Genomic DNA, 24,212 nt, shown 5'->3' with positions numbered 1-24,212 from the left:
CTGGCTTGGGGAAGGGAGAAGGGTAAGAGACAAATACATTACAGAGGAGGTGAGTTAGAATGTTGAAAAGAAGCTGATTAGGCCCTAACCGGTTTGGCTCAGTGGATAGAGAGTCGGCCTGCGGACTGAAGGGTCCAGGTTCGATTCCGGTCAAGGGCATGTACCTTGGTTGCCGGCACATCCCCAATAGGGGGTGTGCAGGAGGCAGCTGATTGATGTTTCTCTCTCATTGATGTTTCTAACTCTCCCTCATACTTCCTCTCTGTGAAAAAAACACACAATAAAATATATTAAAAAGAAAAGAAAAGAAGCTGATTAGAAAACATCCCCTCCTCTTCTTGGCATATATGTGTTGTCTTTGAAGCTGTGACTCTGGGAATGAAGCTGCATGAGAGAAGTGGGATACAAAGAATTATGTGGAACAGGTAGCACAAAGTGTTGGCTTCAGCACCCTAGGATGGAATCAAAAGTATGACGAGTCATGCCATGTTTTTCGGTACTTGGAGGAAGAATGTGTTGGATAACAAGAATATTGCCCCACAAGACCAGTGTCAAAGCACTCACATCTCTGCTCATGGCCAACATTTACCCGTACCCTATATTGGTGACAACCATTGCATTGACCCTCAATGTGAGGCCCTGAGGTCAGGTATAATCAATCTGGGCATCTGCTTTATTGCTGTGGGAAGACACAGTATGAGTAGGAATATAAGGAGAGAGTGACTCTGGTGGATGCAAGGCCTGCTATTTTCTGTGATGTGAGGAGTGGAGGGAGCAGATGGTTATGGAGAGTGGGACCTATGACGAAAGTAAAGCCTAGGAGAGAAGCTGATCATGGACTGAACTGTGCCCATTACGACAGGTTATGAACTTTGAGGACGTGGCCATCGCCTTCTCCCAGGAGGAGTGGGGGCTCCTTGATGAGGCTCAGAGACTTCTGTACTGCGATGTGATGCTGGAAGTGTTTGCAATTGTCTCATCTGCAGGTAAGAGCTTCACATTGTCCCAATGTTCTGTGGTGAGTGTTCTGCTGATTTCTGCCCCTGTCTTGTCAAATGTGCTGTGGCTACTGGAGCTGAGCTGTGGGGAGAGCCCTTACCAATGGACTCCAGGAACATCCCTAACCCCCATTGCTTCAAAAAGTGCAGAAAGTGTCTGGGAATCGGGAGTTGTACAGGCAGCTTAACGGGTCCCATCTTCCTCTTCCTCTCCCTGGGAGGGTGACAATATCCAAATTTATTCCCTTCTTCCCCCTTCCTCTAGGGAAAGGTGTTTTATGACCGCCTGTGCCTGGTTATGTGCTTCACATACATTAACCATGAGCTATTCTTGTAAGACCTTCTTCAGTTGTTCCTTGTATTATTACCTTACCTGAGTACTATTGGGGCCAAAATGCTCTAGGACAAAGCAGGCTGCTCTCCTCTGTTGTCGTTCATTAATACTTGGAATATTTAGGGTTTATGCATTGGTAGAGTAGAAGATTCAGGGAGAAATCTGGTTTGCTCTTATGGTGAACATGCAAGATGGTCTCAGAGGAGGTCTGGCCATACTGAGTGACAACTGGGGGGAAGGTATGACATAATGGTGGTGGTCAGATGATACCATGAACCAGCTAATTCCCAACAGTGTTTAGGGGCAGGCACCACTGACTGCACCCCATTTCTGCCTTCTCTTTTCCATACTTGACACTTGCTGACTTGCATTTCATCTGTGACTTCCTGGCGTTTGGCTACCTTCACCTTTGTCACTTTTTTGCATCACCTGTCCCTCTGCACTGCTCCCTCTGCAGTATTTTCCTACATGGACCTGCACATGTGTTATGAGGTGCACATACATGCTTAAGTAGTCCTCGAACCCCTGCTACTCATTTATTGAATTTTACTTGGAATAAGACATAACCAACCTTCTGCACAGCTTGCCCCTGTCAGCAGCAGACCAGCCCTGCTGAGCACTCTTAGCAGAAGACTGAGCTGGAGATGCATCTTCTCTTTCATGTGGTCCTTGCCATGTGTGTGTCATGTTTCTGGTGAGGTCTTCCCTGTTTTGTGACCTTCAAAGGTGCAGACCTTCACAGCAGCTTCTTATTAATCCTTCCTGAACATCTGTTATTTTCAGACAATTGCATAGAACCCATGTATAATATGCATAATGCTGTAGCAATGGGACATCCCCTGTCACAACAGTCAACAATCAGTTCCTCCTCATTTCTCTGTTTTCAGGTTGCTGGCATAAAACGGATGATGAGGAGGTCTGTCCTGAGAAGACCATATCTGTACAAGGAGAGTCACAGGTCAGGGCTTCTAAGGCAGCTCCAGCAACCCAGAGGACCCATCTTTGTAAGCGGTGTGTCTCAGTGTTAAAAGATATTCTGCACCTGACTGAGTCACAAGCAGCGGACTTTGTGCAGAAAGGCTTCTTCAGTGATGCATGTGTGAGAGACTTCTGTTTCAGTGCAAACCCTCCCCAACAACAGAGGGAAGCCAGTGGAGAGAAGCCCTGGAAAGAAGCTATGGACAGGGCCTCGTTTGTGACCAGGTGCAGCTTCTACTTACCTTGGGTGCCTTCAACTAATAGGGAAGTTGGGAAAGTCTTCTCAGCCATGTCAGAGCTTTTCCAGCACCAGGCCCCTCTCAACACTGAGGAGCCACACAGGGGCAGTGAGATTTCACAGGAATATTTTGGTGGAAAAAATCTTCAGCAGACTTGTGACTGTGAAAAATTAGGCAGCCACAACCAGAAAGTTGTTCAGCTTCAGGGTTCCTGCTCTGGAGAAGTGAACTATGACAGTAACAAATGTGGGCAAGTTTTTAGAGGAAGCTTTAACCTCATTCAACATGGAAGAATTCACACTAGAGGAAAGCCCTATGAGTGCACTGTTTGTGGGAAGTCCTACAGGCAAAGGTCTCACCTCACTGAACACTACCGTGTTCACACTGGAGAAAAGCCCTATGAGTGTACTGATTGTGGGAAATCTTTTAGAAGCAATAATGTGCTCCTTAACCACAAGAAAGTTCACACTGGAGAAAAGCCATATCAGTGTTGTGATTGTGGAAAGTCCTTCAGGCAAAGGTCTCACCTCACTGATCACCACCGTGTTCACACTGGAGAAAAACCCTATGAGTGTACTGATTGTGGGAAATTCTTTAGGAGCAATAGTAATCTCCTTAACCACAAGAGAGTTCACACTGGAGAAAAGCCATATCAGTGTAGTGATTGTGGGAAGTCCTTCAGGCAAAGCTCTCAACTCACTGAACACCACCGTGTTCACACTGGAGAAAAACCCTATGAGTGTACTGATTGTGGGAAATTCTTTAGGAACAATAGTAATCTCATTAACCACAAGAGAGTTCACACTGCAGAAAAACCCTATGAGTGTACTGACTCTGGGAAGTCTTTTAGCTACAATATTAACCTCCTTGACCACAAGAGAGTTCACACTGGAGAAAAGCCTTATGAGTGTACTGATTGTGGAAAGTCCTTCAGGAGAAGCTGTCACCTCTCTGAACATAAGAAAATTCACACTGGCGAAAAACCTTTTGAATGTAGTGATTGTGGGAAGTTCTTTAGGGAAAAGTCTACCCTCATTCAACACCACAGAGTGCATACCGGAGAAAAGCCATATGAGTGTAGTAAATGTGGGAAATTTTTTCGCTGCAAACCTAACCTTGTCAGACATCTGAGAGTTCACATTGGAGAAAAGCCTTAACTGTGCCGGGGATGGTTTATCTTTCTCACTACAGCACTGAAGGAGACTTAAATCCATGTACCTGAATATAAACCCCTTTTATCTGAACATACACTGTGCGCAATTCCTCATAAGTTTGAGGTACAAGTGAGGCTTGAAGGAGCTGCATTGCACTTGCTAACTTCTGAGGACTCCTACCTCATTGATGTCACTGCGAGTGATTGTGGCTGAAGTGACCTCCTCTACCACCTGGCTCATTTGAACAGTGTGCATCAGTCACCACCCCTGCGTGCTCAGGGAAAAGGAATTCTGTGTTCTCCCTTGTGCTTAAGTGAATTATGAAGACTCTGAGCTCTTGGCAGGATCTTCATTCCTTTCTCTCTGACTAGGAAATTCACCTGACCCAGGATTCGTCCAAAACCCCATTCTCAGCTAAGAAGTGCTACCTCTTTCAGGGACATTGTGGCTCTCACCTTATACTGTGATGAATTGCTGCAAACTGATTGCTGTACACTGCTCTGGTATATGATGTTTTTGTAAATGTGATTTTGCTTTTGTACCTTTAAATTTGTTGGTTCTTTTCACTGCTGTGTTGCTTTGAAAGCACAATTTTGATCTGTCAGCATGTAGACTTAACAGATATTGTGGGGATCTCAAACTTTCTGTGCTTCAGAAAGGATAGATTCATGGCAGAGAATCCTTTTTGTACAATTTTCTTTGCATTACTGCCCAAGGCCTTGAAATAAAGACCACATGACTCTTTGGTTGTATTTTGCACATTTGATCCCCAGCCCACCATTTCGGCTGGTGTGGGAGGCTTCCAGTCATTATGTTTCTCTCTCTTTCATCCCCCTCCCACTCTCTCCCTCTCAAAAAAAAATAAAAAAATCCATCCACCCTTCTTCTCTAAGATGGGGCTCTGCCGGCACAGCCCACCTTTCCTCACTCTCTCCTTCCTTTGCTCGACATGCTGTGTCCTGCCCAGGCATGCTGTGTCCTGCCCAGGAGCTGGGCATGCTGTGTCCTGCCCAGGATCTGGCAGAGAGGAGCCCGAGGCAGGCCGCTGGGAGGTATTGGGGTTCTGTGTCTGCCTGAGAAGAGCTGGCCAGGGTTCTTCTGTCTCCATCCAGAAAACACACACCCTCCCCACCCTCACTTCCCTGCCATCCTGCAGGTTGCATGCGTTTTCCAGGAAAGGGTGCTGTGTATTTTCAATGGGGAGAACATTCTGCAATACAAGCCTTCCCAGCAGGAGAGGGTTGGTCTCAACATGATTACATGCAGGTACATGCCCTTGACAGGAATCAATCCTGGGACCTTTGAGTCCACAGGCCGACGCTCTATCCATTCAGCCAAACCAGTTATGGCCAACCTCCTTTTTTTGAAGTTCACTTCTATGAATGTTGGGTTTTGTGCAGCTCGGAGACAAAGTCTAGGTGGAAGAGGAGAAAGGAAAGCATCCTGACTGACTTACACTGTCATTTCCTACCAATCCCCACTCCTGTCTATTGCCCCTGCACAGTCCCCCAAAAGAGGGGGCCATCAAGTAGGTCAGCTTTTGCTACTGACCCTGATGTTGGCTGCAGCCAGTGATATGCTTTGACCAAGGAAATGTGGTGGAAGTCCAGCCTGTCACTTCTAACAGGAGAGTCTGGGACCAGTGAGACGGGCCACCCTCTCTGTCCATCTCTGATAACACCCAACAGGAACCTACATGTTGGCTGCTCCTTTATCCTGATTCCAGGAGAACCAGGGTGTTCATGTGCTATGAACAGGAAAGATACCTTCTTTACTCTAAGCCACTAAAACTTTGGGGCTGATTGTTACCCACCATAACATAGCCTGTCCTAATGGGAACGCATCCCCTATTCTGCCCTCTAGGAGGCAGCAGAGCCTAACATTAGAAGCCAGAGCTCTGTTGTTGGAGACACCTGGGTTTGACTTCCAGCCCTGCCTTTATTAACTCTACAATCAGTCAATTTATATTGAGTCTCTGAGCCTGGATTTCCTCCCCATTTAATAGATGGTTAAACCACCTCAGGTTGCAGAGAGGATTAAATGAAATAATAATGTAGGGAAAGCATTGAATCCAGGGCCTGGCACCTGTAGTAACTCTTAGCTCCTTAACGTCCCAGTGTGTACTGACCACAGACATAGAGACAATGTAGGAACTATCAATGTTTTGGTCTATGTATTCTTCCAAATATTCATTTTAAACGAATAGGATAGGATTACATATATTGCCTCATAGCCTGCTTTTTCTTTTAATAATGTTGTATTTTGATGTTTAAAAAAAAAAAATCCAGGCTCAGTGGCTCAGTTTGTTGAGCATAGTCCCATCCACAGAAAGATTGCCAGTTCAGTTCTTATTTGCGGGCACCTGCTGTGGTAATGGGCTGCATCCCATTAGGAGTCATGTAGGAGGCAGCCAGTCTGTGTTTCTCTCCGTCTCTCTGTAAAATTCAATTAAAATACCTTTACATATATTTATCCATTTAGATTTGTAGTCTTCAGGAATAATTGAAATAATACTTTTCACCTGAGGGAGCATTCTAAGCATCACGGAATCTGAAATAATGTTTCTAAACAAGAGTTCAGTTTTGTAGACAACACTCCCCAGAAACCTGTGGCCAGCCCCTAAAACCTAAGTTGTCAGTTCCCAGTGCCACTTGGGCGCCCCAGAACAATATTCTCAATGGTCAGGGAGTGACTGGGATCTAATGCCACACATGAGGCTAGATTGCTACATTACCCAAAGGGCCATGCGCTAAGGATGGCTGGGTTTAGCCAATGAAAGCCCAGGAGAGGCGCATTATCCCTGTGCTCATTGGTTGGAGCTTGATTTCCAGCATCTTTCTCCTGGTGGTGAATTTGACCTTTGCAGTGTGTTCACAGAATCAGAGGCTCCAGTGCTGCGTCCCGGGGCCTCAGAGGCAGTGTCCCCACAGTGCAGGGTGTGTCTGAGGCTGGTTGAGTCACAACAGGCAGCAATTGAGTCCTCCGTGCCTTCCAAGCTACTTTCTGCTTCCAGAGTCCAACCCGGCCTCACCCCATTTTCCCTCCAGCCTTGGGTGTGGGTGCCTGTCCCGTCCTGCAGCCCAGGTCTCAGCGCCGGAACAGTGAGTTCCTTAGGGTGCCACATGGTGTGACTGGGTGGGTGAGGGTGACAGGCTGAAAAGCCACCGTGTAAGGCCGTGGTGGTGTGACTGAGGAGGGAGGATTGGGGAAACCTTGGCCTGTTTTATGCCTAAAGGCAACAAGGAAGATGAAGCAAAGGTGTGTGAGGAGTTTTACTTCATTTTCAGGAAGCTGCTGCCATCAATGGCTGTGAACAAAAGCGGGACAAAGTGTGAGTTTGGGTTCTCAGCTTTTCTCAAAATTTCTCAGGTGAAGAACAGGCTAGAAGAGAGAGGACAGTAGTTAAGGACGGGATTGAGAAGTCTTGTGAAAGCCCCGAGGTCATGCAGGCATCACCCAGCCCTGGGGCTGGGCCAGGGCCCTGAGCAGCCTGAGCCCCTGGGTCCTGGCGATGGGTGCCAGGCTCTCAACAGACCCTTACTTTTTACATTTCCCTGCAGATAGAGAACCGCTTAGGGGGACTGGGTTGTGGAGCTTATTTCAGGGCCTCCCAGTCTTATGACTTCTGAGATAGTGGTGTTTTGGGACTGTCCAGCCACTGTTCTACACCTTGGAACTGGGGACCTTGATGAGACAGCAAGCCCAGAATTCTAAGTCCAGGTCTAGTCTCATATGAGTGGTTCCTGTTTTTGGCAACCAGTGGAATGGGACGTGAGAGGTTTATACAGCCATAGGGTCCTGTATATGTAAATGCTTTGATTGGAGACTGAGCTCATTTAGGAGCCAGGAGTCTTTTCTGTAAATTAGTAACTGGTAACAATGGGAGAGCAATCAGGTTTAGAGGAGCTCTGTGACATCTGGAAGTGTGTTCTGCAGGTGATGGGAGCAATGGGAGGTTTGGAGCAGTAGGGGCACGTCATGTGACCGAGGTCTCATTAGACTCTTCATGGCTGCAGCATGATGAATAATATAGATGGGATGGAGGTGGTAAAGGACTAGGATGGAAGCCGCTGAGATAGTCTCAGTGAGTGTGATGGAACTGGCCCATGATGGTGGCTGTGGTGGCGAAATAAGCTTTGGATTCTGGATTTTTGCTTTAGGTGTGGCCACCTGGATTTCTAATTTGGAGGTTGAGAGAGAGGTAAAAGTCAAGAATGATGTGAAGGTTTGCATTTGGCAAATGGAGGTATGAAAGGACCATCCAGAGATGCAGATATTCATATTAGTAAGTGTAATGTTATTTGGGGATACCAAAACTTATATATTTTACCTGTTAGGGATTCTGATATTTCAGGGAGTAGTTCATTATTGTCTAGAACTCTGAAGAGCAGTTCAGAATAAAAACTTCTCTAAAATGTAGTAGGGAATGTAGGGACAAGGGTGGGTTTGTAGATCATTTTCTTTCTTTATAATTGGAGACCAAAGAGTGAGTCAAACAAGATAATACTGCAGCTGTTGCATATTTACTTGTTAAATACAAACCAGGATTTTGATTGAGCCTTAGTCTGGGGAGTTGTCGTCAGTCTGGTTGATTTGCTGAGTGGCATGAGTGGGCATCTTTGAGACTCACTGGGCATGGACTAGAGGGCCTTAGGTGTTGGGACTTGAGTGCTGAAGGCTGTGACTGGTGAAGGGAGGTCAAGAGCAGCCCCAGTGGAGGTGGTATCTGGGTATCTGAGACCTGATGTGGTTCTCAGTAATTGAGGTTGAAGGAAAACACAATCAGGCAGGGAGGCCTCCATAGCAGAACTCAAGGCTGCTTCAATGAGTGTGGACTCTCAGAGTTGGTGTAGAACTTAATCCTGTTTGAATCTGCCAAGCAGACACTAATCTACACATGCTGAGTAATGAGTAGGAAGTCAAGGAGATCACCCTGGGGGCTGTTGGTGTGGGAGTGTAAGTGTGAGATAGGTGTGGGAGAAAGAGTGATGTGCCATTGGAGTAGTCATATGCCTTCATAGTTAAAGGACCCTGTCATTTACTTAAGAGGAAATGAAGTTTGAGTCCATTTCTGGTGATATCACGAAATATAATATGGTGAATTTCAGATTAATTCCTGAAGAGTGTGTGTTCTGGTGGTACATTCCTGGTCCAGAGCTTCAGTGAAATTTATGTGCACACCTGTCTTTTGTTGTTGAGGGCTGTTACAGTGATCAATGAGACAGCATACATCAGTGTCTTCTGGGATTGAAAATATCCATTGGCATGGACAGGGGTGAAGGGTAAGAGAGAAATACATTACAGAGGTAGTGGGTTCGAATTTTGGAAAAGAAGATGGTTAGGAAATAAACTGCTCATCAGAGCACATTTGTGTTATCTTTGAAGTTGTGCCTCTGGGAATGTAGCTGTGTGAGAGAAGTGTTGTTCAAAGAATTATGTGCAGCAGCTAGTGCAAAGCGATGGCTTCAGCACACTGGGATTGGGTTCTAAAGGATGAACAATGATACCATAACCTTGTGATACCCTGAATCAGGGGACAACAAGGTGATTGACTGTCAAGCACAGTGTCAGATCACTCACAGTCCCCTTATGGAAACCCTACTCTATGTTCATGACACCCACTGTACTGAAAAGGGGTGTGGTCTACATGTGAGTTCCAGAGCAGAGGTATCATCTACAAGATTATTTGCCCTTATTGTTGGGGGAATACACAGCCTCAAGTGGAACAGAAGGAGAGAATGACTTTGATGGGACCAAGGCCTGGTATCTTTTCTGATGTGGGGAGCCGAGGAAGCAGATGGATGTGGAGGTTGGGGAGTATTATGAACATAAGATCCTAGGAGAGGAACTCTTCATGGACTGAACTGTGCCAATTGTGACAGGAGATGAACTTTGAGGACGTGGCCATCGCCTTCTCTGAGGAGGAGTGGGGGCTCCTTGATGAGGCTCAGAGACTTCTGTACTGCAAGATGATGGTAGAAGTTTTTGCACTGGTCTCATCTGTAGGTAAGACCTTCACATCTCTCCTAGTGTCCTGAGGTGAGGCCCTCTCTTCCTTTCTTCTCCGGATGTGGCTCTCACAGCCAGACCATGGGCTGTCCTTGTTTTCCCCCATTGTCCTGTCAAATGTGCTGTGGCCGAGAGTGCTGAGTAATTTGGAGAGACCTGAGCAAAGGACTCCATGAATATCCCTCACACCCATAGCCTCACATAGGGCAGGAAGTGTCTGGGAGTCAGCATTGTTGTAAACAGCTTAATGGGCCCAACTTGCACTCTCTCTCTCTGGGAGGGTGTCTATGTCCACACCCATGGCTTCCACTTCTGCCACCTTTCCTCCAGCTACAGGCTCTTTGTGAAGGACTGAGCCAGGTTATGGTCTTTACTTGTATGAACCATGGGCGGTTCTTGAAAGACCTCCTCCCATTCTTTGTAATGTTCTGTTCCCTGAATACTATTGCATGCTGTCTTGCTCTGGGTCACTGCTGCCTACTCACCTCTGTTGTCTTTCAATACAACTCAGAATATTGTTGTTCTATGTGCTTGTACAGGATAAGGTGCAAGGAGAATACTGTTTTTTCACAGGGTGAACATGCAGGGTGATCTAAAGGGTTGCCTGGCCCTCCTGAGTTGCACCTGGGTGTAGGTATGACATAAGGACGGTGTTTAGATCATACCAGGAACGTGCTCATGTCCTACAAGTTTAGGTTGAGGTGCCCCTGGCAGCAGCTCATGTCTACCTTTTCATTCCCATGCTTGACACTTTGCTGATTTACCTTTTAATCTGTGCCTTCCTGGTTTCTGGCTACCTTCACCTTCTTGCCCTTTTCCTACACCGGTTCCTCGGAACTATTCTATCTGCAGTATTTTCTTTTTTAAAAAATATATTCAATTGAATTTTTTACAGAGAGAAAGGGAGAGGGATAGAAAAGTTAAAAAATCAATCAGCTGCCTCTGGCACACCCCCTACTGGGGATGTGACAGCAACCAAAGTACATGCCCTGGACCGGGATCAAACCCGGAGTCCTTCAGTCTGCAAGCCGTGCTGTATCCACGGAGCCAAACCTGTTACGGCTGCAGTATTTTCAAATATTGACTTGGATATGTGTTATGAGGTGCACAGAAATGTTTCGCTAGACCCTGACACAAGCTTCTCATTTCTTGAATTTTACATGGAAGAAGATGTAGCCAACCTTCTGCACAGCTGGCCCATGTCACAGACAAGACCTGTTGAACACTGTTAGCAGACGCATGAGCAGACGATCCAGCTTCTGTTTTTTGTGGTGCTTGCCATGTTTGTTTCATATTTTGTTTGAGGTCTTCCCTGTATGGTGATCTTCAGAGGCCCAGATCTTCACAGCAGAATCTTACCAATATTTCCTTCAGATATTTTACTGTCAGACAATTGCATGGAACCAATGTGTTATGGGCAACACACTTTTGTAATGAGACTTCTCCCTGTCACCACAGTCAACATTCATTTCATCACCATTTTTCTGTTTTCAGGTTGTGGGCATAGAATAGATGATGCGGAGGTGTGTTCTGAGCAGAGTTTATCTGCAGAAGGAGAGTCACAGGTTAGTGCTTCTAAGACAGCTCCAGCAACCCAGAGGACCCATTTCTGTGGGAGGTGTTTCTCTGTGTTCAAAGATATTCTGCACCTGACTGAGTCACAGGCAGCAGACTTTGAGCAGAAATCCTTCTTCAGTGACGCATGTGTGAGAGACTTCTGTTTCAGTGCAAACCCTCCCCATCAACAGAGGGAAGCCAGTGGAGAGAAGGCCTGGAATGAAGCTGTGGACAGGGCCTCATTTGTGACAAAGTGCAGCTTCTACATATCAGCGCTTCCTTCAACCAGTAGGGAGGTTGGGGAAGACTTCCCAGCCATGTCAGAGCTTCTCCAGCACCATTGTCCCCTCAACACTGAGGAGCCACACAGTACTAGTGAGATTTCAGAGGAATTTCTCAATAGAAAAAGGCATCACCAATGGGATGAATGTGAAAAAGCTGCCAGCCATACCCAGAACCTTGTTCAACATCAGGGTGTCAGTTCTGGAGAAGTGAAATATGCGTATAATACATGTGAGAAAGTTTACAGATATACCTTTAACCACAATAGACATAGGAGAGTTCACACTGGAGAAAAGTCCTATCGGTGTACTGACTGTGGGAAGCTGTTCAATCAAAGGTCTTCCCTCACTAAACACAACAGAGTTCACACTGGAGAAAAACCTTACAAATGTAGTGAATGTGGAAAATCATTTAGGCGCAATTATGGCCTCTCTATCCACAAGTGTGTTCACACTGGAGAAAAGCCGCATCAATGTAGTGATTGTGGGAAGTGTTTCGGTCAAAGGTCTCACCTCACTCAACACAACAGAGTTCACACCGGAGAAAAACCTTATGAGTGTAGTGAATGTGGGAAATCTTTTAGGCAGAAAAGTCACCTCCTTATTCACCAGAGAGTTCACACTGGAGAAAAGCCATATCAATGTACTGATTGTGGGAAGTGCTTCCATGATAACTCTAGCCTCATTAAACACTACAGAATTCACACTGGAGAAAAGTCCTATCAGTGTACTGACTGTGGGAAGCTGTTCAATCAAAGGTCTTCCCTCACTCAACACAACAGAGTTCACACTGGAGAAAAACGTTACAAATGTAGTGAATGTGGAAAATCATTTAGGCGCAATTATGACCTCTCTATCCACAAGTGTGTTCACACTGGAGTAAAGCCACATCAATGTAGTGATTGTGGGAAGTGCTTCAGTCAAAGGTCTCACCTCACTCAACACAACAGAGTTCACACTGGAGAAAAACCTTATGAGTGTAGTGAATGTGAAAAATCTTTTAGGCAGAAAAGTCATCTCTTTACCCACCAGAGAGTTCACACTGGAGAAAAGTCATATCAATGTAGTAATTGTGGGAAGTGCTTCCATGATAACTCTAGCCTCATTAAACACTACAGAATTCACAGTGGAGAAAAACCTTATGAGTGTAGGGAATGTGGAAAGTCCTTTCATGAAAGTTCTCACCTCACTAAGCACAACAGAGTTCACACTGGAGAAAAACCATATAAGTGTAGTGAATGTGGGAAATATTTTCGGCACAACCATCACCTGCTTATCCACCAGAGAGTTCACACTGGAGAAAAACCATATGAGTGTAGTGAATGTGGGAAGTCCTTCAGCAAAAGATCTACTCTTACTCAACACCACAGTGTTCACACTGGAGAAAAACCTTACAAATGTAGTGAATGTGGGAAGTCCTTCCATGTAAGGTCTTCCCTCACTAAACACCACAGAGTTCACACTGGAGAAAAAACCTTATGAGGGTAGTGAATGTGGGAAACCTTTTAGGCACAACCATCACCACTTTATCCACCAGAGAGTTGACACTGGAGAAAAACCATATGAGTGTAGTGACTGTGGTAAGTCCTTCAGCACAAGCTCTACTCTACTCGACACCACAGACTTCACACTGGAAAAGGGCCTCAAAAGTGTATTGAATGTGGGAAATCTTTTCGCTACAAATTTTTTCCAACACTTTCCTCATTCAACACTTGAGAGTACACACTGGAGAAAAGCTTTAAATGTGCAGGGAATGTTTTACTTTCTCACTCAGAATAACAACACCAGAGGAGAAGCTTTTACCCCCATTTACCTGAATGCAAACCCCTTTATCAGAACATACACTCTGCTAGATGCCTCCTAAGTTTCAGGTATAAGTGACACTTTCTTTTTTTTAAAATATATTTTATTGATTTTTTACAGAGAGGAAGGGAGAGGGATAGAGAGTTAGAAACATCGATGAGAGAGAAACATCGATCATCTGCCTCCTGCACACCTACTACTGGGGATGTGCCTACAACGAAGGTACATGCCCTTGACCGGAATCGAACCTGGGACCTTTTAGTCCACAAACTGACGCTCTATCCACTGAACCAAACCATTTAGGGCTAAGTGACACTTTCAGAAACTGGATTGCACTTGCTAACCTACTCAGGACTACAACCAGATTTATGTCACTGGAAGAATTTGTCTGGAAGATATTTCACCCCTACCACCTGCCTGATCTGAAGAGTGTGCATCCGTCACAACCCCTGCATATTCTGGGGTTGTGCTTGAGAAGATTATGAATATTCTGAGCTCCTGGATGAATCTTCATTCCTTTATTTCTGACCAGAGGGTTGACCTGACCCAGGTTTTGTCCAGAGTGCATTTTCTCCACCAAGAAGTGCTACCTCTTTCAGGGACATTGTGGGTCTCACATTATGCTGTGATGAAGTGTTTCAGGTTCCAATTCATCCACCTGCAAACCCCTTGTTCCTTTGCTCTGGTTTATGATCTTTATGTAAAGGTGTTTTTCTTTTGTACCTTTAATTTTGTTGGTTCTATTCTCTCCCTGGGATGATTGAAAGGAAAGTTGTGTTCTGTCAGCATAGAGTGGTGAACCGTATGGTGGGGTCCCAAACTTTCTGTGCTTTGGAAGGCACAGCTTGATGGCAGAAAGTCACTGTTTGTTCAATATTGGCTGTTTATGTATTGTCGAGGCCTTCAGAGAAAGTGTGCATGAATTTGCGGTTCTAATTTGCTGTACAGCGCCTCTAATATTGTAGAGGTCAATGCGTGCCCTGAACAGGCGGCCTTTATAGTACTTCTGTGAACAATATGAATTATATTCTCTGTTCACAGTATGTATTACATAAATGTCAGCAATGTTTAGGGGAACTACACTCCACACGCTCCAAAGAGGCCATGCATCATGATGTATGAGATTTCACAGCCAGGTTTCATTTGTTGTAAGACTCTGAGGTGGAATTAGTTTGGGACATAAACACTCTTTTCATATTCATGGCAGATACTGCAGTTAAACTGGATAAAAAGTGCCTCTATTGGACTTAAATCCATATTATTTCATGTCCTGTATCTTATATGATCTTTGAGAAATTTCTGTGGACCTCCATCACTATTTCCTGTAGCTGGCATCACTAGACGATAAAATAATCTCATGGTTTTGTGTATTTCCCTGGCCCCTTGGAGTGTTCATGTCAAGGTTGTTGCTCAACATGCAAGACCTGAAAGCTAGAGGAAGAATAATGTTGTAATCAGCCTCAGGATGTGTCTTTTGGAACCAGTCAACATTCCTTTGATTCCAATGGCAATAGTCTTCCCTACTTGACAGCATTTGCTGCCATTGAAGCATGGCTGGTACCCCAGGAAATGAGAACTGACATGCAACAAAGTGCACCTTTCTCATGTGTGCTATTTGGTGAGCCCTGACCTACAGATAAAGCTGTGAAACTGTCACAGGTAAATAAACCACCTGTAACTCATGTACAGGGTGGGGCAACAATAGGCTCATAGTTGTATTTTTGGAAAACACAGAGATTATTTTTGAAAAAATATTTTAGAAAAAATTTTTTTCTTTTTTTGGGAGAGAGAGAGAGTAAGAGACTGCAAGAGAGATAAACATAGATCTGCTGCCCCTTGCATGCCACAACTGGAAATCTATTTGGGGATGTTCACTGACCTAGAATCAAACCAGAGACCTATTAGTGAATGGCATGACACCCAACCAACTGAGGACACTGGCCGGGGCAGAGTTTATTCCTGTTTATTATTATTAATTTTTGTATCATTTTCCATACCAGCAACTCTGTACCTTCTTTTGCCACACCCACTATTTTCCTACTGCCCTGTTAAAATTTCTCTTTCTGCCTTTCTCGGCCCTCCATGCACTCAAGGATTTTCCATTCTTTACAATAGAATAATTCATACTGTTCATAATTTTATAGGCACTATTTGATGTGTACATTTTTACAAATACTGGTTTCCTCCATGCCACAGAATCATTTTGAGATTCAATACAAATTATTGTGAAGAGTTATTTATTTATTTTTTTTGCTGAGTAATACTGTGTTCTGTGAATAACCTCTTTATTAATTATTCTGTGTTTTTTGTTATTTCCAGGTTTGGGGTATTATACATAACTCTTCTGGGAATATTTGCATTCAGTTCTCTGCGTAGACATATGTTTTACTTATCACACTGTTGTGTAGGTGAATGTTTTACATTTAAGATATGCAGAACTGTGACCCAAAATGGTCATTCCCTTTGGCTTGCCACTAACCCACAGTCTATAAAAATTCCAAATTTTTTGCTACCCTGCAAGAGCAAAAAATGGTTAAACATTTCAAATAGTAGTCCCAGAAATGCATATAATGTTAACTTGCTTTTGTTTTAATTCCATCTATTGAGGAATATTTTATAGTGAACATTTTTTATACATTTCTTTGCACTGTATTTATCTGCTTCATTAAAATGTCTGCTGAGAATCATTTTCAAATAGTTTAAATAAATTTATCATTTTAACTGAAGGAGGATTGTGCAGCATTTAAGACATCTGCTTATCAGGGCTGCCATCAAGCAATAGGGAGGTTGGGGAAGACTTCGCAGTCATATCAGACCTTCTCCAGCACCAGGCCCCTCTCAACACTGAGGAGTCACACAGGGCAGTGAGATTTCACAGGAATATCTTGGTGGGAAAAGTCCTCAACATACTTGTAACTGAAAAATTTGGCAGCCACAACCAGAAAGTTGTTCAGCATCAGGGTGCCTGCTCTGGAGAAGTGAAATATGAGTGTGACAAATGTGGGCAAGTTTTTAGAGGAAGCTTTAACCTCATTTGACATGGAAAGAATTCTCACCAGGGAAAAGCCCAATGAGTGTAGTGATTTAGAGAAGTTCTTTGGACAAAGGTCCGACCTCATTTCACACCACAGAGTTCACACTGGGGAAAAGCCCTATGAGTGAAGTGATTGTGGAAAGTCCCTCAGGCAAAGCTCTCATCTCAGTGAACACCACAGTTTTCACACTGGGGAAAAACCCAGTGTATGTGCTGATTGTGGGGAATCTTTTAGAAGAAATAATGAGCTGCTTAACCACAAAAGAGTTCACACTGGAAAAAACCTTATGAGTGTCCTGATTGTGGGCAGTCCTTCTGGAGAAGCTGTGACCTCTCCAAACACAAGAGAATTCACACTGGTGTAAAACCTTTTGAATGTAGTGATTGTGGGAAGTTCTTTAGACTAAAGTCTACCCTCATTCGACACCACAGAGCACAGCCCTATGAGTGTACCGATTGTGGGAAGTCTTTCAGGAGAAGCTGTCTCCTCTCTGAACACAAGAGAATTCACACTGGAGAAAAACCTTTTGAATGTAGTGATTGTGGTAAGTTCTTTAGACAAAAGTGTATCCTCATTCAACACCACATAGTTCATACAGGACAAAAGCCGTATGAGTGCAGTGAGTGTGGAAAGTCATTTGGGCAAAGGAATTCACTTATTCTACACCACAGAGTGCACACTGGCGAAAAACCTTATGATTGTAGTGAATGTGGGAAATGTTTTAGCAGAAAAATTAGCCTGGTTACACATCTGAGAATTCACATTGGAGAAAAGCCTTAACTGTGCAGGGGATGGTTTATCTTTCTCACTCTACAACACTGAAGGAGACTTAAATCCATTCACCTGAGTATAAACCCTTCTTATCTGAACATACACTGTGGGAAATTCCTCATAAGTTTGAGGTACAAGTGAGGTTTCAAGGAGCTGCATTGCGCTTGCTAACTTGCTGAGGACTCCTACCTCATTCGTGTCACTGCGAGTATTTGTGGCTAAAGTGAGCTCCTTCACCACCTGGATCTGCTGAACAGTGTGTATCAGTCACCACCCCTGAGTGTTCAGGGAAAAGGAATTCTGTATTCTCCCTTGTGCTTAAGTGAATTATGAAGACTGACCTCTTGGCAGGATCTTCATTCCTTACTCTCTGACTCAGGATTCGTCCAGAGGCCCCATGCTCAGCTATGAAGTGCTACCTTTCAGGGACATTGTGGCTCTCACCTTCAGTTGTGATGAAGTGTTACAAACTGATCGTTGTACGCTCTCTGTGATGTTTTTGTAAGTGTGATTTTGCTTTTGTACCTTTGAATCTGTTGGTCCTCGTCACTGCCTGGGTTGATTTGAAAGCATAGTTGTGATGTATCAGCATGTAGAGTTAACAGATATTGTGGGGATCTCAAACTTTCTGTGCTTCAGAAAGGATAGCATGGCCGCAGAAAATCCTTCTTTGTCCAATTTTCTTTGCTTTACTGCCCAAGGCCTTGAAATAAAGATCGCATGACTTTTTGGTTGTATTTTGCAGGTTTGATGCCCAGCCCACCGTTTCGGATGGTGTGGGAGGCATCCAGTCACTGTGATTCTCTCTTCCTCATTCGCCTCCCAATCTCTCTCTCTAAAAAAAAAAAAAAAAAAAAAAAAAAAAAAAAAAGACCATCCACTCTTCGCTGAGATAGGGCTCTGCCTGCACAGCCCACCTTTCCTCACTCTCTCCTCCTTTGCCTCGAATGTTCCCCCTGCAGCTGGGCACCCTGTGTCCTGCCCAGGAGCTGGCAGAGAGGAGCCCAAGGCAGGTCCCTGGCAGGGATTGGGGTTCTGTGTCCACCTGAGAGGAGTTGGCCAGGGCTCTTCCATCTCCATCCAGAGGTCTCTCCAGCCTGCTCTCCCCATACCCATGCCCCTGGACCGCTCCAACTGAATCTAATTTCTCTGGGAGAAGCCCCCTGATGCTTTGGGCCCCAAATCATTTCATCTTAGGAAAGTCCTGACTCCAGCAAAACCACATACAACCCTGAGACCCATAGATGTTCTTTGAGTCTATTTTTGTATTTTAGGGGTAATTTTCTACTTGGATTTTATTAAAATAAAGCACACACCCTCCCCACCCTCACTTCCCTGCCATCCTGGAGGTTGCATGCGTTTTCCAGGAAAGGGTGCTGTGTATTTTCAATGGGGAGAACATTCTGCAATACAAGCCTTCCCAGCAGGAGAGGGCTGGTCTCAACATGATAACACAGTGCAGGGTGCATTCTGGTAGGTGCACCCACCTCGCTAATCATGGTTTGTGTAGAGCAGACCCCTTCCCTGTGGTGAGATGAGGGACCCTGGGCTCTGGGGGCAGTGTGGGGCCGGTGTGTGTGGTGGATAGGGGCCTTGGACAGGGTTGGTGAAGGTGTTTCCTGTCAGCACATGGGGCAGAGTTCTTGAATGGGAGGGCTGAGGGGTGGCTCTAGTGATTAGAGCTTAAATCAGACTGGATGGTTGTTCTAGTGAAGGACAGCCCACACACAAGCGGGCAGGGTAGCTCTGATAGGAGCTCAGAGGAAAGTGAGGCCAGAGGTGGTCAGTGGCGTCTCCCTGTGGAGTCTGGGAAGGGGTGACAGGATCCAGATGGTAGCCTGTGGGGAGCATGCCCTCCTCATTTGGGAGGTCACCTTGTCTGGTTTGGACAACCGGGATCAGTAAGTGGCGTCGTGGCTGGGTGGTGGGCTCTGTGGGAGGACTTGACCTTCCCCTCAGGAGGCCTCACAGTTTGCCTTGAGCCCCAGGCTGCCTTTGCAAGAGCTGCTGTGGGGAACCTTCAGCAAAATCACTGTCCAGCGGAAAATTGACAGTGCTGAATGCAAACAAAGAGTCCAGTGGCTTAAATATTTCTGCCTATTTCTGATTAAAAGTCTATCTGTAAGGTGCACTTTGGTATACTCACCACAAGGAAAATGACAAATACAGAAATTTACAAGAAGACAGTAATGATGGTAACCTTTCACAGAACTTCAAAAATCTGCCAGCACTAGCTGGTATTGCTCAGTGGATACAGTCGTCAGCTTGGAGACTGAAGGGTCCCGTGTTTGATTCCAGTCAATAGCACATTCCCGGGTTGTGGCTCAATCCCCTGTTGGGGGCATGCAGGAGGCAGCCAATCAATGATTCTCTCTCATCATTGATGTTTGTATCTCTCCCTCTCCCTTCCTGTCTGAAAGAAATAAAAATATATTTTTTAAAAATCTTGCCAAATGTGACAATAATGGGGCAGAATATGCAATAGATAAAATATTTGAGATAATGAGGAGCCTTAGACGTTTGCAATACATCTGTCTCCAAAAGCCATCCTTACAAACCCTACATCAGTCTCCACGTGGGCTCGAAGGGAGTCTCTGCTTTAGGAAGGACTGTAAGGGGGCTGACTCATGCTTTCCGCTTACCTGGCCGTGTTTTTAGACATTAGAAATGTGGTTTCTCTAGGGAAAGCTCAGTTGCTAGTTCCCCATGAGCTGTGCCCACTCCCGTGTCCCAAGCTGTGATGGAATCCCTCAGAAACAGCTGCTGCCATGGGAAAGGTATGTCCACCACTCAAAGACTAACCTACGTGCAAAAGGAAATGTGACTTTATCCAGAAATCATTGGATTTTAGTTCTTAAATAAATGCAAGGTGGGGATCATGACTGTGACACTAAGAGTGTGTGGTTTTCTGAGATCCCTGCTACTGATTCTCTTAGTCTCTTATGGGGAAGAAGACAGACTTCTGAGTTCAGAGTATTCTGATAACTGTTCTAGAGAGATGGCTCGAGAGTTAACACTATGTTCTTGAAAACTCAAAACCTTAAATCTTTCTTTTCCCCTTTTTAAATTCTCACCAGATGATAGTTTTATTGATTTGAGAGAGAGAGAGAGAGAGGAAGGGAGCAAAAGAAGGAAGAAAAGGAACAATGATGTGAGAGCAAACATGGATTGGTTGCCTCCCGTAAAAGACCCGACCAGGGATGGTATCTGCAACTTAGGTTAAGTGCCCTCACCAGAAATCAAACCTGCACGTTCATTGAATGGGCGTATGAAATGAAGCTCCAAGCAACTGAGCCACATGGCCAGGGAAGCACCTCAATTCTAACTAATTCCTTGAAGACAGTGAATTAGTATGACTCAGCATTTGGGGGAGTGATTGTTTTGCATGTTGCCTGTTCTTTGTATGTGTGAATTTGCTTTCCCTTTGAGTGTTCCTAATTGTATCTGTGTGTGTGTGTTTTCTTTGTGTCTGTGTCCTGTGTCCCTATAAGTCTGCTCAGGTGTGTGCGTGTGTGTGTCCATTGTGTGTGAATATGCCCTGTGGTACATGCTGAGTGACCCTGTGTTTTCTCATCTGTGTGTTGCTGTGTACGTTCCCATCAAGGTGTTACTGGTGTCTACAGCGTGGGTCCCTGTGAGCCTGGCCATAAGCTCTGCACCTGAGCGCCCACCATAGGCTGTGAGTGCTCTGTACCTGAGTGTGTCCCTGCTTCTGTTGTCTGTATGTTTCCCTGTGAGTCTGTGTGGCTGTGCACCCCGGCAACAGGCAGCTGCATAGACAATCTCCCGAGGGGTGATGGGAAGGATAATATGTTCTTCCCTGACCTCCAGGCTGAGCCCCTTCTGTCCTGCTCTTCCTGCCTCTGGTGTCCCCCTGGGGGTCTCATCTCAGGCCCCAAGGATGAATGAAGTGAAGGGTCAGTTCATAGAACCCTAGGCTGGGGGAAGGTGGGGACTTGGGGACGACTCTGATGTCAGTAAGGACTTACAGAGTGTGGAGGTGCTGTTTTGGGAGGACACTAAGCCTTCGAGGAGGAAAGGCAGGATCCTGGTTTCCTGGAAATGAATAAATTGGTGGGTGCATAAGGGGGAGAGCTGAAGGGGAAGCTTACTGGGCTCCTGAGTCCCCTTTGTGAACCAGGAACTGGATACCCCTGGAGAGGCCTTGGGATCCTTTGGGTTCCTAATTCCTGGAGAGCAGGTCACCCCTTGCCCGTGGGAAATCTTGTCTGACATCTAATAGAGGAAGGTGCCTGGGCTGCTCTGAGCATCACTCCCGGACCTCCAATCTCTGGTCATCTACTGAGTGTGCATAGTCACCTGCTAACACTGAGGCCAGGAGGCAGAATAGGCTCAGTGCTCTCTGCAGTGGGGATGGGGAAAACATGAAGGGACCACATTTAGCACAGGTTCCTGCACTGAATGAACGGAAACCACAGGATCACTATTGACGTTAATGTCAGCGTTTTTCCAATCAGCCCCACCTGATGGCGCACGCACCTGGGCAATGCAAATGACAAAGAGGCTTGGGGGCAGGGTAGTGACTGCTGTGAATATAAGACAACATGGACGCTGGAATGCTTGCGGTCCAGTAACCTTCCCAGACAACTCTCTTAACATATGATCTTCATTCCCACCACAGTGCGGGAGCCCAGGCAGCAGGGAGTTACCCAGGGTCACACTCAGAAGTGGGTTCTGAGTTTTCTGCCAATGACATCTGACCAAACTCCTTTATTTTTTTTATAACTTTCCATCATTCCTCTTTTTAAAGAAATATATTTTATTGATATTTTACAGAGAGGAAGGGAGAAGGATAGAGAGTTAGAAACATGGATAAGAGAGAAACATTGATCAGCTGCCTCCTGCACACCTCCTACTCTGGATATGCCTGCAACCCAGGTACATGCCTTTGACCGGAATCAATCCTGAGACCTTTCAGTCCACAGGCCGACGCTCTATCCACTGAGCCAAGCCAGTTAGGGCCAAACTCCTTTTTTTGAAGTTCACTTTTATGAATCTTGGGTTTTGGGCAGCTCGGAGACAAAGTCTAGGTGAATGAGGAGAAAGCAAAGCATCCTGACTGACTTCCACTGTCACTTCCTACCAATCCCCACTCCTCTCTGTTGCCCCTGCACAGTCCCCCCAAAGAGGCTGTCACCATGGGGTGGCCTTACTGGGGCCCATCAAGTAGGTCAGGTTCTGCTACTGATCCTGATGTTGGCTGCAGCCGGTGATATGCTTTGACCAAGGAAATGTGGTGGAGGTCCAGCCTGTCACCTCTAACAGAAGAGTCTGGGACCAGTGAGACGGGCCGCCCTCTCTGTCCATCTCTGATAACACCCAGCAGGAACCTACATGTTGGCTGCTCCTTTATCCTGATTCCAGGAGAACCAGGGTGTTCATGTGCTGTGAACAAGAAAGATACCTTCTTTACTCTAAGCCAGTGGTGGGCAAACTCATTAGTCAAAAGAGCCAAATATCAACAGGACAATGATTGAAATTTCTTTTGAGAGCCAAATTTTTTAAACTTAAACTTCTTCTAACGCCACTTCTTCAAAATAGACTCGCCCGGGCCGTGGTATTTTGTGGAAGAGCCACACTCAAGGGGCCAAAGAGCCCCATGTGGCTTGCGAGCCAGAGTTTGCCAACCACGGCTGTAAGCCACTAAAGCTTGGGGCTGTTCATTACCCACCATAACATCTAGCCTGTCCTAATGGGAACCCATCCCCCATTCTACCCTCTAGGAGGCAGCAGAGCCGAACATTAGAAGCCAGAGCTCTGTTATTAGAGACACCTGGATTTGACTTCCAGCCCTGCCTTTTATTAACCCTATAATCATTCAATTTACGTTGAGTCTCTGAGCCTGTATTTCCTCCCCATAAAATAGATAGTTAAACCATCTCTGGTTGCAAAGAGGATTAAAGGAACTAATAATGCAGGTAAAGCTTTGAATCCAGGACCTTGCACCTGTAGTAAACATTCAGTAACTGTTAGCTCCTTAACATCACAATGTGTACTGACCACAGACAATGTAGGAGCTGTCAATGTGTTGGCCTATGTATTCCTTCAAATTTTCTTTTCATATTTCTTTCTTTCTTTCTTTCTTTCTTTCTTTCTTTCTTTCTTTCTTTCTTTCTTTCTTTCTTTCTTTCTTTCTTTTTTTTTTCAAATGTAGTCCCTTATTCAATCTGGGCCGCCACAAAGACAGACAGCGCAAGGATATTTTTCTTTTGCATCCCAGTGCAAACCAAAAGAACAACAGGTTGTTCAAGGTCTATCAGTGGATGCAAACTTTTCATATTTCTTTATTGATTTCAGAGTGGAGGAGAGAGGGAGAGAGAGAGATAGAAGCATCAATGATGAGAGAAAATCATTGATCGCCTGCCTCCTGCATGCCCCCCACTGGGGATGGAGCCTGCAACCCAGGCATGTGCCCTTGGCCGAAATCGAACCTGGGACTCTTCCATCCACAGGCTGATGCTCTATCCACTGAGCCAAGCCGGCTAGGGCTCAAATTTTTTTTTAAGGGGTCATGTAGGAGGCAGCCATTCTCTCCTTCTTCTCTCTGTGAAAGTCAATTAAAATACCTTTATGTATATTAATCCATTTAGATTTGTAGTCTTCAGGAGTAATTGAAATATACTTTTCACCTGAGGGAGTATTCTTGGAATCTAAAATAATGTTTCTAAACAAGAGTTCAGTTTTGTAGACAACACTCCCCAGAAACCTGTGACCAGCCCCTAAAACATAAAGTTGTCAGTTCCCAGTGCCACTTGGACGCCCCAGAACAATATTCTCAATGGTCAGTGAGTGACTGGGATCCTAGTGCCCCATGGGATACCAGATTGCTACATTACCCAAAGGGCCATGCGCTAAGGATGGCTGGGGTTAGCCAATGAAAGCCCAGGAGAGGCACATTATCCCTGTGCTCATTGGTTGGAGCTTGACTTCCAGGGTATTTCTCCTGGTGGTGAATTTGACCTTTGCAGTGTGTTCACAGAATCAGAGGCTCCAGTGCTGGGTCCTGGGGCCTCAGAGGCAGTGTCCCCGCAG

General features: G+C 45.4%; 1 protein-coding gene across 1 annotated transcript; it reads left to right on the top strand.

The window, feature by feature from the left end:
- Nucleotides 1-574: 574 nt before the first annotated feature.
- LOC308235272 (uncharacterized protein) lies at nucleotides 575-4,447 on the top strand (the record flags this gene model as incomplete). The annotated part of the gene is made up of 3 exons (XM_080644033.1): nucleotides 575-631; nucleotides 863-986; nucleotides 2,220-4,447. The coding sequence occupies 3 exons, from the start codon at nucleotides 575-577 to the stop codon at nucleotides 3,704-3,706; spliced, it is 1,668 nt and encodes a 555-aa protein (XP_080500159.1). The 3' UTR covers nucleotides 3,707-4,447.
- Nucleotides 4,448-24,212: the final 19,765 nt, after the last annotated feature.

The sequence above is a fragment of the Plecotus auritus genome, assembly GCF_963455305.1.
Source record: "Plecotus auritus genome assembly, chromosome: 10".
Lineage (NCBI taxonomy): Eukaryota > Metazoa > Chordata > Mammalia > Chiroptera > Vespertilionidae > Plecotus > Plecotus auritus.
Note: the sequence above shows the minus strand (reverse complement) of the source record. Positions and strands in the feature narration are given on the sequence as shown.